At 66.0% G+C, this 17,293-nt stretch overlaps 1 protein-coding gene across 1 annotated transcript; it reads left to right on the plus strand.

The window, feature by feature from the left end:
• The first annotated feature begins 5,261 nt into the window (after positions 1–5,261).
• LOC137456779 (collagen alpha-1(I) chain-like) lies at positions 5,262–12,825 on the plus strand. The gene is given in 6 exon segments (XM_068168394.1): positions 5,262–5,465; positions 10,395–10,515; positions 11,432–11,966; positions 11,968–12,576; positions 12,578–12,649; positions 12,651–12,825. Coding segments are annotated over 6 exon segments (1,533 nt in total). The 5' UTR covers positions 5,262–5,398; the 3' UTR covers positions 12,780–12,825.
• Positions 12,826–17,293: the final 4,468 nt, after the last annotated feature.

Consider the following 17,293-nt stretch of genomic DNA (forward strand, 5'->3'; position numbering starts at 1 on the left):
GGGGGCCAAGCTCCTTTGGGTGCTGCACAGCAATGAGCCAAGGAGCAATGGATGCAAACTTGACCACAGAAGGCTCCACCTCAACTGGAGGAGGAAGCTGCTTGGTGTGAGGCTGCTGGAGGCCTGGAGCAGGCTGCCCAGGGGGGTTGTGGAGCCTCCTGGTGTGGAGAGCTTCCAACCCCGCCCGGATGCCTTCCTGTGTGGACTCCCCTGGGTGACCCTGCTCTGGCCAGGGGGGTTGGGCTGGATGATCTCTGCAGGTCCCTTCCAAGCTCTTCCATCCTGTGACTGGTCCCTGGTGCAGCTGCCCACTCCAGATCCAGCTGCCAGTCCCCCTGGGAGCCTCACAGAGCATCCTGGAGGATTGCCCTCCCAGGCCAAGCATCCCCAGCCCAGGGGGTGCAGGAGAGGCAGCAGCTGCCTTCCCCTGCCAGGGAGCTCCTTGGACCTTCAACCACCACCACCCAGGGCCAGCCCTGCCTTTGGCAAACACAGCCCTCCCCCTCCCAGCCCCTGAGCAGGATGGGGCCCTTCCTCAGGTGCCCCTAGGGCTGGCAGAGGCTGCAGAACCTGTTCCCTGAGGGCAGCTGGGAGCAGGTGTGGGCAGTGCCATCCCCTCCAGCAGCCCAGGCACAGCCCTGGGCAGTTCCTGCTCTCAAAGGTTTCCTGTAAGGCTCTGCCCAGGCTGGGAAAGCAGCCCTGGGGAAGGGGCCAGAGAGCAGCCCAGGGCCTGCAGCTGCCTGCTCTGCTCCAGCTGCATCACAGGGACTCTTTCTTCTCTGTTTGATTCTGCTTCCCTGAACTGGGATGGGAGCTGCTCCTGCCAGGGCTGCAGTCAACAGCTTGGGAGCTCCTTCCCAGGCCCAGGGGAGAGGAGGAGAAGCTCTGCCAGGGGAGGCTCAGGTTGGAGAGGAGGAACAATTCCTTTGCTGCCAGAGTGGTCAGGGCCTGGCAGAGGCTGCCCAGGATCCTTCTCAGCCTTCTCCTCTGCAGACTGAGCACCCCCAGGGCTCTCAGCCTCTCTCCAAAGGGGAGGGGCTCAGGTCCCCTAAGCATCCTGCTGGCCACAGCGGGGAGGTGGAGGGCAGAGGGATGTGGCAAGCCTTCAGGTGGCAGCAGCAGTGTGGTCTAAGGGGCACAGAGAGGAGTGGGGAGCTGGAGCAGCTCTGCTGTGAGGACTGGCTGAGGGCCCTGGGGGGGTTTGGTGTGGAGCAGAGGAGGCTGAGGGAGACCTCCTTGCTCTCTGCAGCTCCCTGAGAGGAGGCTGCAGGGAGGTTGGGGCTGGGCTCTGCTGCCCAGGCTCAGGGGATGGAAGGAGAGGAACTGGCCTGGAGCTGTGCCAGGGGAGGCTGAGGTTGGAGAGGAGGAACAATTCCTTTGGTGGCAGAGTGGTCAGGGCCTGGCAGAGGCTACCCAGGGAGGTGGTGGAGTCCCCATGGCTGGAGGGGTTGCAGAGCCCTGTGGCCATGGCACTGGGGGCCAGGGGCTGGTGGCCAGGGCAGGGTTGGGTTGGTGCTGGCCTGGAGGACCCTGGAGGGCTTCAGCTGGGGTCTGATGAGCTGAGGGAGGGGATGCAGGGCTGAGGGAGGGGATGCAGGGCTTCAGCTGGGGTCTGATGAGCTGAGGGAGGGGATGCAGGGCTGAGGGAGGGGATGCAGGGCTTCAGCTGGGGTCTGATGAGCTGAGGGAGGGGATGCAGGACTTCAGCTGGGGTCTGCAGAGCTGAGGGAGGGGATGCAGGGCTTCAGGTGGGGTCTGCAGGGCTGAGGGAGGGGATGCAGGGCTGAGGGAGGGGATGCAGGGCTACACCTGGGGTCTGCTGAGCTGAGGGAGGGGATGCAGGACTTCAGCTGGGGTCTGCAGGGCTGAGGGAGGGGATGCAGGGCTACACCTGGGGTCTGCTGAGCTGAGGGAGGGGATGCAGGACTTCAGCTGGGGTCTGATGGGCTGAGGGAGGGGATGCAGGGCTGAGGAGGGGCTGCAGGGCTTCACGTGGGGTCTGCAGGGCCGGGATGCAATCAGCTGGGCTGCAGTTGGGGCCTGGGGGGCTTGGTGGGGCCGGGTCGGTGGCTGGGCTCGATGGTTTCATTTTCCCAAGCAGAGCAAGCCTGTGATGCTCTGCAGGGTTTAGAAACAGCTCAGCTGGAAACCTGGGGATTTTCCCTGCCTGGGAACGAAACCCTGCCTGGAAGGGCCAGGGGAAGCAGGCAGCAGTCCCCCAGCCCTCAGGAAGCTCCGGGGGGGGGGGACTGGAAAACAACCTCAGGGGCAGCCACGGTGTCTCAGCCTGGACTTTATCTTCATCTTTCCACTGAGGCAGCTGGCAGGGGGGAAATGCTTCTGGGTGCTGCTGGGACCTGAGATGAAAGAGAAAGCAAAGGTGCAGGATGTGGCTGCAGGGCTGCAGCTTCTGAGAGGGCTTAGTGCTGGCTCCTGAGCCCAGCCTCCCCCCTGCTTCCAGCCTGACCCTGCTGGCCAAGCCCCTGCTGGGCACCAAGGGCTGTAGGAATAGGAACCACAGGCAGCAAAGCCCTGGGAGCAAGGAGCTGTGTGGGGGAAGCCACCAGGTCCCTGCTCAGCCTTTTGCTTGGTGGCTGCTCCTAAGAGCCACAAAGTTGGGCTGGAAAAGCCCTCCAGGATCACCCAGCACCAACCCAACCCCCTCCTGGCCCCCAGTGCCATGGCCACAGGGCTTTGGTACCCCTCCAGCCATGGGGATTCCACCACCTCCCTGGGCAGCCTCTGCCAGGCCCTCACCACTCTGCCACCAAAGACATTTTGCCTCCTCTCCAGCCTCAGCCTCCCCTGGCACAGCTCCAGGCCAGGTTCTCTCCTTCCATCCCCTGAGCCTGGGCAGCAGAGCCCAGCCCCAACCTCCCTGCAGCCTCCTCTGAGGGAGCTGCAGAGAGCAAGGAGGTCTCCCTCAGCCTCCTCTGCTCCAGGCTGCACACCCTCAGGGCCCTCAGCTGCTCCTCCCCAGCCCTCTTCTCCAGAGGCAGCAGGCTGGGAGCTCCTCATCCGCTGCTGAGCTCCTCAGGCCTGACCAGCAAATGCCAACTGTTTTGGGCTGATCACCAAGGCTGCTGTCTGAGCTGACTGCTGAAGGGAAGGGAAAAGGGAAGGGAGAAGGGAAGGGAAAAGGGAAGGGAGAAGGGAAGGGAAAAGGGAAGGGAGAAGGGAAGGGAAGGTTTGGGAAGGTTTGGGAAGGGAAGGGGAGGGGAGGGGAGGGGAGGGGAGAAAAGGGAAGGTTTGGGAAGGGAAGGTTTGGGAAGGTTTGGGAAGGGAAGGTTTGGGAAGGGAAGGGAAAGTTTGGGAAGGTTTGGGAAGGTTTGGGAAGGGAAGGGAAGGGAAGGGAAGGGAAAGTTTGGGAAGGGAAGGTTTGGGAAGGGAAGGTTTGGGAAGGGAAGGTTTGGGAAGGTTTGGGAAGGTTTGGGAAGGGAAAGGAAGGGAAGGGAAGGTTTGGGAAGGGAAGGTTTGGGAAGGTTTGGGAAGGGAAGGGAAAGTTTGGGAAGGGAAGGTTTGGGAAGGGAAGGTTTGGGAAGGTTTGGGAAGGTTTGGGAAGGGAAGGTTTGGGAAGGTTTGGGAAGGTTTGGGAAGGTTTGGGAAGGGAAGGGAAGGGAACTGCTTTCTGAGCTCAGTGTTGGAGGTGCAAGGGCCGGAGGCAGCGATGCTGGCGACAGGGAGCTGCAGGGCTGGCAGAGGGGCAGGGGGCTGGCAGTGGGGCAGGGGGCTGCAGAGCTGGCAGAGGGGCAGGGGGCTGTAGGGCTGGCAGAGGGGCAGGGAGGGGCAGGGCTGGCAGAGGGGCAGGGGGCTGTAGGGCTGGCAGAGGGGCAGGGAGCCGCCGGGCTGGCAGAGGGGCAGGGGGCTGGCAGTGGGGCAGGGGGCTGTAGGGCTGGCAGAGGGGTAGGGCGCTGGCAGAGGGGCAGGGGGCTGGCAGAGGGGCACGGGGCTGTAGGGCTGGCAGAGGGGCAGGGGGCTGTAGGGCTGGCAGAGGGGTAGGGCGCTGGCAGAGGGGCAGGGGGCTGGCAGAGGGGCACGGGGCTGTAGGGCTGGCAGAGGGGCAGGGGGCTGCAGGGCTGGCAGAGGGGCAGGGCTGGCAGAGGGGCAGGGTGCTGTAGGGCTGGCAGAGGGCCAGGGCGCTGGCAGAGGGGCAGGAGGCTGTAGGGCTGGCAGAGGGGCAGGGGGCTGGCAGAGGGGCAGGGGGCTGTAGGGCTGGCAGAGGGGCAGGGGGCTGGCAGAGGGGCAGGGCGCTGTAGGGCTGGCAGAGGGGCAGGGGCATGGCAGAGGGGCAGGGGGCTGTAGGGCTGGCAGAGGGGCAGGAGGCTGGCAGTGGGGCAGGGTGCTGTAGGGCTGGCAGAGGGCCAGGGCGCTGGCAGAGGGGCAGGAGGCTGTAGGGCTGGCAGAGGGGCAGGGGGCTGGCAGAGGGGCAGGGGGCTGTAGGGCTGGCAGAGGGGCAGGGGGCTGGCAGGGGGGCAGGGCGCTGTAGGGCTGGCAGAGGGGCAGGGGCATGGCAGAGGGGCAGGGGGCTGTAGGGCTGGCAGAGGGGCAGGAGGCTGGCAGGGGGGCAGGGAACTTTAGGGCTGGCAGAGGGGCAGGGAACTTTAGGGCTGGCAGGGGGGCAGGGTGCTGTAGGGCTGGCAGAGGGGCAGGGAGCTGTAGGGCTGGCAGAGGGGCAGGGGGTTGGCAGAGGGGCAGGGGGCTGTAGGGCTGGCAGAGGGGCAGGGGGCTGCAGAGCTGGCAGAGGGGCAGGGGGCTGGCAGAGGGGCAGGGGGCTGGCAGTGGGGCACGGGGCTGTAGGGCTGGCAGAGTGGCAGGGGGCTGGCAGAGGGGCAGGGAGCCGGCAGTGGGGCAGGGGGCAGCAGAGCTGGCAGAGGGGCAGGGGGCTGGCAGAGGGGCAGGGGGCTGTAGGGCTGGCAGAGGGGCAGGGAGCCGCTGGGCTGGCAGAGGGGCAGGGAGCCGCTGGGCTGGCAGAGGGGCAGGGCGCTGCAGGGCTGGCAGAGGGGCAGGGAGCTGCAGGGCTGGCAGAGGGGCAGGGGGCTGGCAGAGGGGCAGGGGGCTGCAGGGCTGGCAGGGGGGCAGGGGGCTGTAGGGCTGGCAGAGGGGCAGGGGGCTGGCAGAGGGGCAGGCGCTGCCAGCTCCGCAGAGTCCCCGCGGGGGCAGTTTGGCAGGGAGCGCCGGAGCTGGCCTGGCAGTGCCAAGCAAAGCTGACGTCAGTGCTGGGCGGGGGGGAATTCCAGGAGGATGGATCTGGGAAGCAGGAGGTGTTCCCTCCCTGCCTGCCGCTCCATCCGTGACAGCCTGGAGCCCGCCGCCGCCGCCGCCGCCGCTCTGGGGTTCCCTTCTCCCCGCTCCGCCGCCTCGCCCTCCCTGCGCCCAGCCTGCTGCCAGCCCCGCCGGCATGAGGGCTGCTTCCCTCCGGGTCCTGCTCATCCTGAAGCTCCTGTGCCTGCTGACCCTGGCTGGAGGTGAGCCGCAGCTCAGGGCTCAGGGCTGCCCGGCGGCGCTGCCAGGCTGTGCGGGGGCGGCCGCCGGGGGGGGCAGAGGTGATGCCGCCTGGGGCTGCGGGCACCCGGGGACCTCCGCGGGCCGGGGGTGGGAGAGGGCTGTGGGGGGAGTCCACGGCAGCGATCCTGGCGGCAAGGAAAGCTGAGCAGCCCGGTGACAGCTCCTGCTGCTCCCGGGGGAAGCTGCCTCCAGCCCTGGGACCCCAGCGCAAGGAGGACCTGGGGCTGCTGGAGAGGCTCCAGAGGAGGTCACAGAGATGCTCAGGGGGCTGCAGAGCCTCTGCCCTGGGGCCAGGCTGGGAGGGTTGGGGCTGTGCAGCCTGCAGGAGAGAAGGCTGCAGGCAGAGCTCAGAGCTGCAGCTGCAGAGCTGCAGGGCAGCTGCAGGCAGGCTGGGGAGGGACTGCTCAGAAGGGGCTGTGGGGCTAGGCCCAGGGGCAATGGTTTGGAGCTGGAGCAGGGCAGAGTTAGGTTGGAGCTGAGGAGGAAGTTGTGCAGAGGGAGGCTGGGGAGAGCCTGGCCCAGGCTGCCCAGGGAGGTGGTGGAGGCTCCATCCCTGCAGCCCTTCCAGCTCAGCCTGGCTGTGTCCCTGGGCAGCCTGCTGCAGCTGGAGCTGTCCCTGCTGCCTGCAGGGGGGTGGGCAGGAGGCTCCCTGCCAGCCCAGTGCCAGCTGTGCAGCTCTGAGCAGAGCTTCTGCAGAGCTGTGTTAGAATCCTCTGGGGCCATGGCCCTGGGCACCTGCCAAGGGGGCAGCCAGCAGCCTGTCCAGGGCTGGATGTCTGTCCTGAGGGTGCCAGTGCCAGGGGGGTGCTGGCACCTGCAGCCCCAGGGCCTGCAAAAGGCACTCTCTGTCTGTCTGTCTGTCTGGAAGACAGTGGGAGAATGTCTTCTGGTCACTGGGCAAAGCTCTTTGTGTGCTCCTGGGCAGTGCTGAGCAGGGCCAGAGGAGCAGGAGGAGGTGGGCATAGCTCTCCCTGGGCTGGGGTGAGGTCCCCCCTGGCACAGCTCAGTGTTTGCTGCCCCAAGGCAGCCATGGGGCAGAGAGGCTGCCAGAGCTCCCCAGCAGGGCAGGCTCAGCTGAGCTGGACTTCAGCCAGGACTAAGGGATGGTCTGAGCCCCCCCTGGGAAGGGAGAGGGGCCAAAGGGCCCTGGAGAACTGTGCCCTGCTGCCACCAGAGGGGAGGAGTGAGGACAGCCAAGGAGCACTGCCTGGCATGGAGTTTCTTCATCTCCTCTCACCTCTGGGCAGGCTCTTCAGGGCTGGCCTGGGTAAGGAGGGCAGCAGGGATGCTGGGCTGCCTGCCCTGCCCAGGGAACCCACTGCCTGCTTGGGCACTGCCTGGCTCTGCCCCCCCTGCAGCCCAGCACCCACCCCCTCTGGAGCACAGGAGCCCAGGGCTGGCAGGGCTGGCAGGGAGCTCAGGGCTCAGGCAGCTCCAAGCCCCTGCCATGGGCAGGGACACCTCACCCCACAGCAGCTTGCTCACAAGGCTGGGGAGGGGTCTGGGGCACAGCCCTGTGAGGAGAGGCTGAGGGAGCTGGGGTTGCTTAGCCTGGAGAAGAGGAGGCTCAGGGGAGACCTTCTTGCTCTCTGCAACTCCCTGCAGGGAGGTTGGAGCCAGGTGGGGGTTGGGCTCTTCTCCCAGGCCCCCAGCACCAGAACAAGAGGACACAGTCTCAAGCTGTGCCAGGGGAGGTTTAGGGCTGGAGGTGAGGAGAAAGTTCTTCCCAGCAAGAGAGATTGGCCCTTGGGATGTGCTGCCCAGGGGGGTGGTGGAGTCCCCAGCCCTGGGGGTGCTCAGCAAGAGCCTGGATGAGGCTCTCAGTGCCAGGGTTGGGTTGGTTGGGTGGTGCTGGTGCTAGGTTGGGCTGGCTGAGCTCTGAGCTCTCTCCCAGCCTGGCTGCTCCTGGGGTCTGTTTTGTTTCAAAGGGTCTGGCCCAGCACCCCCAAACCCCACCCCAAGTTGCTCCAGCTCTGCCCCCAGGGGACACAGAATCTCTGAGCAGATGGAAGTAGCTCCAGGGAGGGCATCAGGAGCATGGGGGCTGGGTGCCCTCAGCAGTGCCCAGAGACAGGACCAGGGGCAGTGGACACTGAACTGGCAGGGCTGGAAGGGAGCTCAGGGCTCAGCCAGCTCCAAGCCTCTGCCATGGCCAGGGACACCTCACACCACAGCAGCTTGCTCACAGCCACCTCCAGCCTGGCTGCAAACACCTCCAGGCATCAGCAGGAGGCTTCCACCACCTCCCTGGGCAGCCTGGGCCAGGCTCTCACCACCCTCCTGCCCAACAACTTCTTCCTCACAGCCAATCTCCAGCTCCCCACTTCTCCTTTTGCTCCAGCCCCCTCAGGCCTGTCCCTCCCTGACAGCCTCCAAAGTCCCTCCCCAGCTTTCCTGCAGCCCCCTGCAGCCCCTGCAAGGCCACCAGAAGGTCTCCCTGGAGCCCTTTTCTTTCTTCCATCATGAGATGTTCCTGGAGCAGTTGGTCAGCCCTGAGCAGATCCTCTTGGCCCTGAAGTGCAGTGGGAGGCACCAAGTCTGTGGACAAAGGGAGGTGGTGGAGTCCCTCTGGCTGGGGGTGCTCCAGAGCCCTGTGGCCATGGCTCCTGGGGCCAGGGTTTGGTGGCCATGGGGGGGTTGGGTTGCTGCTTGGACTGGATGACCTCAGAGAGATTTTCCACCCAACCCAACCCATTCCATGGCTCTGTGAACGTTGCAGAGAGATCTGGAGGCTGCAGTGTGGCTCTGCACAGGGGGCCCTGGGCTGTCTTTGCAGCCCTGGGTTGCCCTCAGGATGCAAGGAGCTGGGGGAGGCTCCTGCAGGCTGCTCCTCCTGGCCCTCAGCAGCTGCAGCACTCCCAGCACAGCTACCCCAAGTGCACCAGATCCAGGTGGAGAGGGCAGCCTGGGAGGGGAGAGGATCCTGCTCTGCTCAGCCCCCACCTGCAGCACTGCCTCCAGCCTTGGGGGTGCCAGGGGGTGCCAGAGTGCCCAGGAGCCAGCACTGGGCCCTGGCAGCCCAGAGGCAGCTGAGTGCTGAGCTGCAGCCAGAGCAGGGAGAGCAGCAGCACAGGGAGGGGATTCTGCCCCTCTGCTCTGCTCTGCTCAGCCCCCACCTGCAGCACTGCCTCCAGCTCTGGGGCCCCCAGCACAAGGAGGACCTGGAGCTGCTGCAGAGGCTCCAGAGGAGGCCCCAGAGATGCTGAGAGGCTGCAGAGCCTCCCCTGTGGGGCCAGGCTGGGAGGGTTGGGGCTGTGCAGCCTGCAGGAGAGAAGGCTGCAGGCAGAGCTCAGAGCAACCTTGCAGGAGCTGAAGGGCTCCAGGAGAGCTGGGGAGGGACTGTGGGCAAGGGCTGGGAGTGGCAGGAGCAGGGAGAATGGCTTGGAGCTGGGAGAGGGCAGAGGGAGAGTGGAGAGGAGGAAGGAATGGTTGGCAGGGAGGCTGGGGAGAGCCTGGCAGAGGCTGCCCAGGGAGGCTGTGGCTGCCCCCTGGCTGGAGGTGCTGAGGACCAGGCTGGATGAGGCCTTGAGCAGCCTGGGCTGGGGGGAGGGGTCCCAGGGCATGGCAGGGGGCTGGAGCTGGCTGAGCTCTGAGCTCCCTTCCACCCCAAGCCCATTCCCTGGACCCTCACAGTTCCTGTGGGAGGCTACCACAGCCCCAGCCAGAGGCTTTTGGAGGAGCCTGGAGCCTGCAGCTGCTTCCCCCCCAGCTGAATCAGGGTTTGTTTTCCTCAGCCTTGTCCCCTGGCATGCCAGGACACATCTCCAGGAGGCTGCATTGTGCAACCTCCCCCTGCAGCTTGGCAAGCTGCTGTGGCTTGGGGGCTGAGGGTCCCCCCCAGGGCTGGGCTTGGCTTTGCTTCTCCCAAGGGTCAGGCTTGGGGGGTGGGAGGGGGTTTGAGCCTCCCCCCCCCTGCCAAATGCAAACCACAGCTTCCTGTGGAGGTGGCAGGGGAGATGCTTGGTGGGATGCTGGGCTCTGAGGCTAAAGGCAGCTGGGGAGCAAAGGATTCAGCCCAAGGTTCTCTCTCTGCAGCCTTCCTCTCAGCCCAGGTGGTGTTCAGAGGCCAGGGAGCAGCAGAGAGAGGCAGGAAGGGAAGTTCCTGGAGGGGAAGTCCCACAGTGGAGGGAGCAGGGTTGGGAAGAGCTATGGTGAGGAGAGGTCTCCAGAGCACATCACACTGCATGGATCCATGGATGGGGCTGGGGTGGAAGGGAGCTCAGAGCTCAGCCAGCTCCAGCCCCCTGCCATGCCCAGGGACCCCTCCCCCCAGCCCAGGCTGCTCAAGGCCTCATCCAGCCTGGTCCTCAGCACCTCCAGCCAGGGGGCAGCCACAGCCTCCCTGGGCAGCCTCTGCCAGGCTCTCCCCAGCCTCCCTGCCAACCATTCCTTCCTCCTCTCCACTCTCCCTCTGCCCTCTCCCAGCTCCAAGCCATTCTCCCTGCTCCTGCCACTCCCAGCCCTTGCCCACAGTCCCTCCCCAGCTCTCCTGGAGCCCTTCAGCTCCTGGAGGGCTGCTCTGAGCTCTGCCTGCAGCCTTCTCTCCTCCAGCCTCCTGCTCTGTGCCTCTGTAGCTCTGTGACCAGAGGCTGTGGGGTTGGAAGCTCCCCAGGGCAGGAGACTCCACAACCTCTCTGGGCAGCCTGCTCCAGGCTCCAGCAGCCTCACAGGGACAGAGTCTTCCCTCCTGCTCCCAGGGCACCTCCTCTGCTCCAGCTGCCACCCAGTGCCCCTGGGGCTGTGCTTGGCCACCCCTGAGCAGAGCCTGGCTCCAGCCCTGCACATCTTGATTCCCCCCACCCCCATTTCAGGACCCCTCAAGGCAGTGCTGGTTTCTGGGGCAGGCAGCCCACAGCCCAGCCTCTGACCTGCTGGGAACTTCATTGCAGGGCAGCCCAAAGCAGCTCTGAGGTGCTCCAGGGAGTGCAAAAAGTTCAGCCCCAAGATAGAGGCCAAGAGGATAAGAAGTTACCACAGCACTGAAGCCAGCTGCCAGAGAAAAGCCATCATGTGAGCATGGTCCCAGCAGCAGCAGCCCCCTCCCTGCACCCCCTCCCTGCACCCCTCACCCCCTCCCTGCACCCCCTCACCCCCCCTCCCTGCACCCCTCACCCCCTCCCTGCACCCCCCCAGCCCCCTCCCTGCACCCTCTTCACCCCCCTCCCTGCCCCCCTTCAGCCCCCTCCTCCGCACCCCCCCCACCCCCCTCCCTGCACCCCCTCACCCCCTCCCTGCACCCCCCCAGCCCCCTCCCTGCACCCCTTTCACCCCCCTCCCTGCACCCCTTCAGCCCCCTCCTCAGCACCCCCCACCCCCCTCCCTGCACCCCCTCACCCCCTCCCTGCACCCCCCACCCCACCCTCCCTGCACCCCCCTCAGCCCCCTCCCTGCACCCTCCCTGCACCCCCTCACCCCCTCCCTTCCCTCCCTCAATCCCTACTCTCCCTTTCTCCCTTCCCTCCCTCTCTCCCTGCCCTCCTATTCTCCCCTCCCTCTCTCTCTACCCTCCCTCTCTGCCCTCTCTTTCTCCCTTCCCTCCCTCTCTCCCTGCCCTCCCTTCCTCCCTGCCCTTCCCCTCTCCCTCCCCTCCCTTTCTCCCTCCCTTCCCCTCCCTTCCTCTCTCCCTCTCTCCCTTCCCTTTCTCACTCTCCCTCTCTCTCTTCCCTCTCTCCCTTCCCTTCCCTCTCACTCTACTCTCCCTTTCTCCCTTTCCCCTCTCCCTTCCCTCTCTCTCTTCCCTCTCCCTTCCCTCTCTCCTTCCCTCTCTCCTTCCCTCTCTCCTTCCCTCTCTCCTTCCCTTTCTCCCTTCCCTCTCTCCCTTCCCTCTCTCCCTCCCCTCCCTTCCTCCCCTCCCTGCCTGCCCTCCCTCTCTCCCTGCCCACCTGGAGCAGGGTTTATTCACTGCCTGACCCCCTTGGCTGTCCAGCTTGGTGACCCTGCGGCTGCTGGAGATCTGTGCCGACCCAGAAGCAGATTGGGTGAAGAAGGTCATGAAGGAGCTGGACCGGGGGAAGGCTTCCCCTGCCCTCCTCCCACAGGCTGCTGCCTCAGCAGAAGCCCCTGGGGGGGGTTCAGAAGCTGGTTGGGAGTCACTGCCCCAGCCGCTGCCTCCCAGGGCACAGCAGGTTTGGACAGAGCCCTTCTTGCTGCTGCCAGGACGGAGACAGCCAGCCCGGCCCCCCCGGACACCGCTCAGCCCCCCCGCAGGATCGGCCCCTGCGGCACAGGAGGTCTCTGCCCGCCCTGAAGCCCCTCCAGGAGCAGGCAGAGGCTCTGTGAGGTCTCCTGCAGCCTCCCCCGCTGCTGCAGCAGGCGGGGTCTCCGGGCAGCCCCCCACTGCCGTGCCTGGCTCTGGCAGCGCCGCGGGCACCGGGGCTGCAGGGCACGCCGCGGGCACCGGGGCTGCAGGGCACGCCGCGGGCACCGGGGCTGCAGGGCACGCCGCGGGCACCGGGGCTGAAGGGCACGCCGCGGGCACCGGGGCTGCAGGGCACGCCGCGGGCAGCGGGGCTGCAGGGCACGCCGCGGGCAGCGGGGCTGCAGGGCACGCCGCGGGCAGCGGGGCTGGCGGCCAGGGCACCGCCTCCCCCAGCCCCCACTCCAGCCCCCCTGGCTCTCACCGAAGGGTCAGACCACCCTCTGCTTGCTTCCAAGCCACCCCCAGGCCCTGCAAGTGCCAGCGCCGAGGCACCAGGCTCTGCTGCTGCCGCTGCTGCTGCTGGCAGCTTGGGCTCAGAGCTCCCCAGCCCGGCAGGGCAGGGCACGGCCCCAGCCGCACCGCCTCCGGCAGGCACTGCCTCGGCTCCTGCTCCCAGCTCCCCAGCTGCCGCGGGCAGAGCTGCCCCTGCCCGCCCCGGCACGGCTGCCGGCTCCTCTGCAGCCGCCCCCGGCAGCAGGGCCTCCGCCTGCCCCCCGCCCGCAGCCCGGCAGGAGCCTTCGGCTGCGCCGCTGCTCAGCGGCCAGACCCCCGTCGGCCCGGCCCGAGCGCTGCTGCCCGCGGGCAGCCCGAGCCCCCCGCCCCTGCCCAGCCTCCTGCCCAGCTCTCAGCTGCCCTTGGTCGTCCCGGCCGCCGTTGGTGAGCGCCCTGATGCTCTGTGGGGTGGCTGTGGCTTGGCTCTACCTCAGGTTTGGACTCAAGAGAGAGGAGGGTGTCGAGAGAAATGGTCCAGGGCTTGCTCTACCAGAAGGCAAGCCCCCCCCCAGGATGCCTACCCCATGGAAGTGGTCTGAAGGCTTTGGAGTGGACATTTGGGCTTTGGCTGTTTTTGGCCTGAGCTTACCTATAAGCTAAGTTTGTGCTGCAGTGGTGTGGCCAGAGGAGGAAGCAGGGTGAGAGCCCTGGAGAAAAGAGGGTTCCTTGCAGGGCAGAGCCCCAGGAGCCAGATCTGATCTGGCAGTGCCCAGTGCTGGTGCCTTGGAGGCCACTGAGGGGGCTCTGAGCCCTTCAGCCACTGCCACCCCACACAAAGGCTCTCCCAGAGCTGTTTCTGGTGGCCAGGAGTGACTCTGGGGAGCCTTTTCCCTTGCCCAGCCAAGCAGACACCCCCTCAGCCACCCCTGCTGGGCTTGGCCTTGGCCACCTGGGGCAGGCTTAAGGCCAAAGCTTGCACTGCCCAGGCTCTGCTGCTCCTTCCTTTGCACTTTGGCTGTGCCAGGATCCAGCTCGCTGCTGCTGGCCAGCTGGGGGCTGGATCTCCTTGGGCTGATCACTGCCCCTGCAGTCACTCCTGCTGCAGACTTGAGGGGTGGGCTGGGGTGTCAGGCAGAGGTGGCAGACACCCCCTCCCTCCCCTCCCCCCAGACTGCTTAGGGGACTGCAGATGTCCTGCTCAGAGGGAGCTGGCATCCCTCAACTCATCCCCTGCTGGAGAGCAGGCCACAGCTCTGGGCTCCTCTCCTTGCTCCCTCTCCACTTGGAGGCCTGCAGAGGGGCTGCAGCAAAGCCCTGCTCTGTGTGTGCCCAGCAGCAGGGCAGGATGAGGTGGGGAGAACACAAGAAGCCCCCCAGAGTGGTCCTGTGGGAACCTCAGAGGGAGGGTTTGGGGCTCTCTGCAAGCACAACACCCAGGGAAGGCTCTCTTGGAGGAGGAGGAGGAGGAGCCCAATGCAGCCCTGGCTGGGGGCATGTGGCAGAGGTGCCAGCCCTCTGGGCACACTTTCCCTCCAGAAAGAGGCATTTGGTCCCCAAAGCAAAGGCTCCAAATGCCTGCCCAGGGTCCTACCCTTTGCCCCATGTCAGGTTTGGGGGGGTGGGGGGTGGGGAGTTGGGGGTGGGCTTCTGTGTTTTGGCTAGCAGTGGTCATTATTAAAGCACTGTGCCAGCAGCCAGCCCTTCCCACCCCACCTTTGGTTGGCCTTTTTTGTTCCCTCTCTCTAATCTGTGAGCCTTTGAGCTCTTCATGCTCTCCCACCCCACAGCCCTGTGCTCAGCTCCTGGAAGCCTCCATTAACCATTGCCTCCTCAGGCAGCTGAAGATGAGGAAGAGGCTGAGGCTCTGAGCTCCTTCTTTGCCTCCACTGCAACAGGCAGGCAGGAGGCCCTCAGGGCAAGTGGCCTCCTGGACTGGCACATGGGGTCAGGGAGCATCCATCAGGATGGTGTTCAGGACTTGCTGAGCTGCTTGGGTCCCCACAAGTCCATGGGCCTGGATGGGATCCACCCTAGGGTGCTGAGAGAGCTGGCAGCTGAGCTCCAAGCTGCTCTCCATCACTGACCACCAGCTCTGGCTCACTGGAGAGGTCCCAGAGGCCTGGCAGCTGCCAAGGTGATGCCCACCCACAAGCAGGGCTGGGAGGAGGAACCTGCCAGCTCCAGGCCTGGCAGCCTGAGCTCAGTGCCAGGCAAGGTTATGCATCCTGGGGGCACCCCCTGCACTCCTGCCCCAAGGGCTCAGGCCCAGCCAGCAAGGGGTTAGGAAGGGCAGGTCCTGCCTGAGCAACCTGAGCTCCTTCCATGCCCAGGGCACTGCCTGGGGGCTGTGGGGCAGGCTGTGGATGTGGTCTGCCTGGGCTGCAGCAAGGCCTTTGCCACCATCCCCCCCAGCAAGCTCCTGGCCAAGCTGTCAGCCCCTGGCTGGGACAGCAGCACTCTGAGCTGGGTGAGGAAGTGGCTGGAGGCTGAGCCCAGAGAGTGGTGGTGAATGGTGCCACAGCCAGCTGGCAGCCAGGCACCAGTGGTGTGCCCCAGGGAGCAGTGCTGGGCCCCAGCCTGATCAATATCCTCATTGATGATCTGGAGGAGGGGATGGAGTCCAGCAGCAGTGAGTTTGCAGCTGACAGCAAGCTGGGGGCAGGAGTTGAGCTGTGAGAGGGGAGGAGAGCTCTGCAGAGGGACCTTGCCAGGCTGGGCAGATGGGCAGAGGCCAAGGGCAGGAGATTGAACACATCCAAGTGCCAGGGGCTGCACTTTGGCCACAGCAACCCCAGGCAGTGCTACAGGCTGGGGGCAGAGTGGCTGAGAGCAGCCAGGCAGAGAGGGAGCTGGGGGTGCTGGTTGACAGCTGCCTGAACAGGAGGCAGCAGTGTGCCCAGGGGGCCAAGAAGGCCAAGGGCATCCTGGCCTGCAGCAGGAGCAGTGTGGCCAGCAGGAGCAGGGAGCTCATCCTGCCCTGTGCTCAGCACTGCTCAGGCCACCCCTTGAGTTCTGTGTCCAGCTCTGGGCTCCTCAGGTTAGGAAAGAGGTTGAGCTGCTGGAAGGTGTCCAGAGAAGGGCAACAAAGCTGGGGAGGGGTCTGGGGCACAGCCCTATGAGGACCAGCAGCCCCCAGGGGACAAACATTCAGCCCCCAGGACTCAAACATTCAGCCCCCAGACTGCTCTGCAAGGAGCAGGGGGCCCAGGGCTGAGCTGGGACCTCTCCCACCCCCCCAGGCAGGGCATGGGCTGCCCTCCTGTGCCTTTCCCTCCTGCAGGAAGGGAAGGGAGGAGAGGTGGCAAAGGCAAAAAGCTCCAGGAGTCAGTGCCCAGCCACAGTGGGCAGCTGGGAGAGGCAAGAGAGCCAGGGGCCAGCATCTCCTGCTCCCCTTCCTGGGAGCCCCCCTGACAGCATCTCCTGCTTCCCACCCTGGGAGCCCCCCTGCCAGCATCTCCTGCTCCTCATCCTGGGAGCCCCCATGCCAGCATCTCCCCCTCCCCACCCTGGGAGCCCCCCTGCCAGCATCTCCTCCTCCCCATCCTGGGAGCCCCCCTGCCAGCCCTGTGCCAGGCAGAGCTTGCTGCTGTGGGGTGAGGTGTCCCTGCCCATGGCAGGGGCTTGGAGCTGGCTGAGCCTTGAGCTCCCTGCCAGCCCTGCCAGCTCTGGGGCTCTGTGACTCACAAAGGTTCTGCTCCCCAGCTGGGAGTTATCTTCAGCAGCCTTTGGGCAGAGCTAAACCCACAGCTGGCAAATCCCCCACTCACAAAGCCAGAGAGCTTCCCCCTGGGGCACTCAGGAACAGCTCTGGTGCTTGGGTTTCCTTTGCCCTTTCCTCTCTCTGCCAGGGCAGGGGCAGGCAGTGCCAAGGAGCCAACCCCAGGGGCTCAGCTCCCTGGCACCAGCCTGGGGCCCCTGGGGCACTGAGGGACACTGTGGACTCCTGGTCCCTCAGCTGCCTGCTGGCACACCCTGAGCTGCCTCACTGCTGCTGCCTGGCTTCTCCTCAGCTGGCACTGCCAGGGAGGCTGAGGGAGCTGGGGGTGTTCAGCCTGGAGAAGAGGAGGCTCAGGGGAGACCTTCTTGCTCTCTCCAACTCCCTGCAGGGAGGTTGGAGCCAGGTGGGGGTTGGGCTCTTCTCCCAGGCACCCAGCACCAGAACAAGAGGACACAGTCTCAAGCTGTGCCAGGGGAGGTTCAGGCTGGAGGTGAGGAGAAAGTTCTTCCCAGCCAGAGAGATTGGCCCTGGGGATGTGCTGCCCAGGGAGGTGGTGGAGTCCCCAGCCCTGGGGGGTGCTCAGCAAGAGCCAGGATGAGGCTCTCAGTGCCAGGGTTGGGTTGGTTGGGTGGTGCTGGTGCTAGGTTGGGCTGGCTGAGCTCTGAGCTCTCTCCCAGCCTGGCTGATTCTCTGGCAGACCCTGGGCAGGTCCTGCCCCTGCCCGACGGTGGTCACCGGGCCAGAAGTCCCCTGCCTGGCTGAGCCTGAGCTTAGCTCCTGATGGACCTTGCGTGGGGCTTAGCTTTAGGCCCGGGGGGGAAGGGATCCAAGGCTCAAAGGCAGCCAAGCGCCTCCGAGGCTTTGGTTGGCAGCCGGCAAATAGCTGCCGGCGGGGGGCGAGCGGCAGAGGCACAGACGGGGCGGGAGCAGCCCTCCCCACTCCCGGCTGCAGCTTCCCTCTCGCTGCCAGGAGCAAGCCAGGGCAGGCAGGGACAGGCAGGCAGGGACAGGCAGGGGACAGGCAGGCTGGGACAGGCAGGGGACAGGTATGGGACAGGCAGGCAGGGACAGGCAGGGGACAGGTATGGGACAGGTATGGGACAGGCAGGGGACAGGTATGGGACAGGTATGGGACAGGCAGGGGACAGGTATGGGACAGGCAGGCAGGGACAGGCAGGGGACAGGTATGGGACAGGTATGGGACAGGCAGGGGACAGGCAGGCTGGGACAGGCAGGGGACAGGTATGGGACAGGCAGGCTGGGACAGGTAGGGGATAGGCAGGCAGGGACAGGCAGGGGACAGGTATGGGACAGGCAGGCAGGGACAGGTAGGGGATAGGCAGGCAGGGACAGGCAGGCAGGGACAGGCAGGGGACAAGCAGGCTGGGACAGGCAGGGGACAGGTATGGCACAGGCAGGCAGGAGGCAGGCAAGGAGAC

The sequence above is a fragment of the Melanerpes formicivorus genome, unplaced genomic scaffold (assembly GCF_026170545.1).
Source record: "Melanerpes formicivorus ecotype bairdi unplaced genomic scaffold, bMelFor1.0.p_v2 SCAF_137, whole genome shotgun sequence".
NCBI classification, from domain to species: domain Eukaryota; kingdom Metazoa; phylum Chordata; class Aves; order Piciformes; family Picidae; genus Melanerpes; species Melanerpes formicivorus.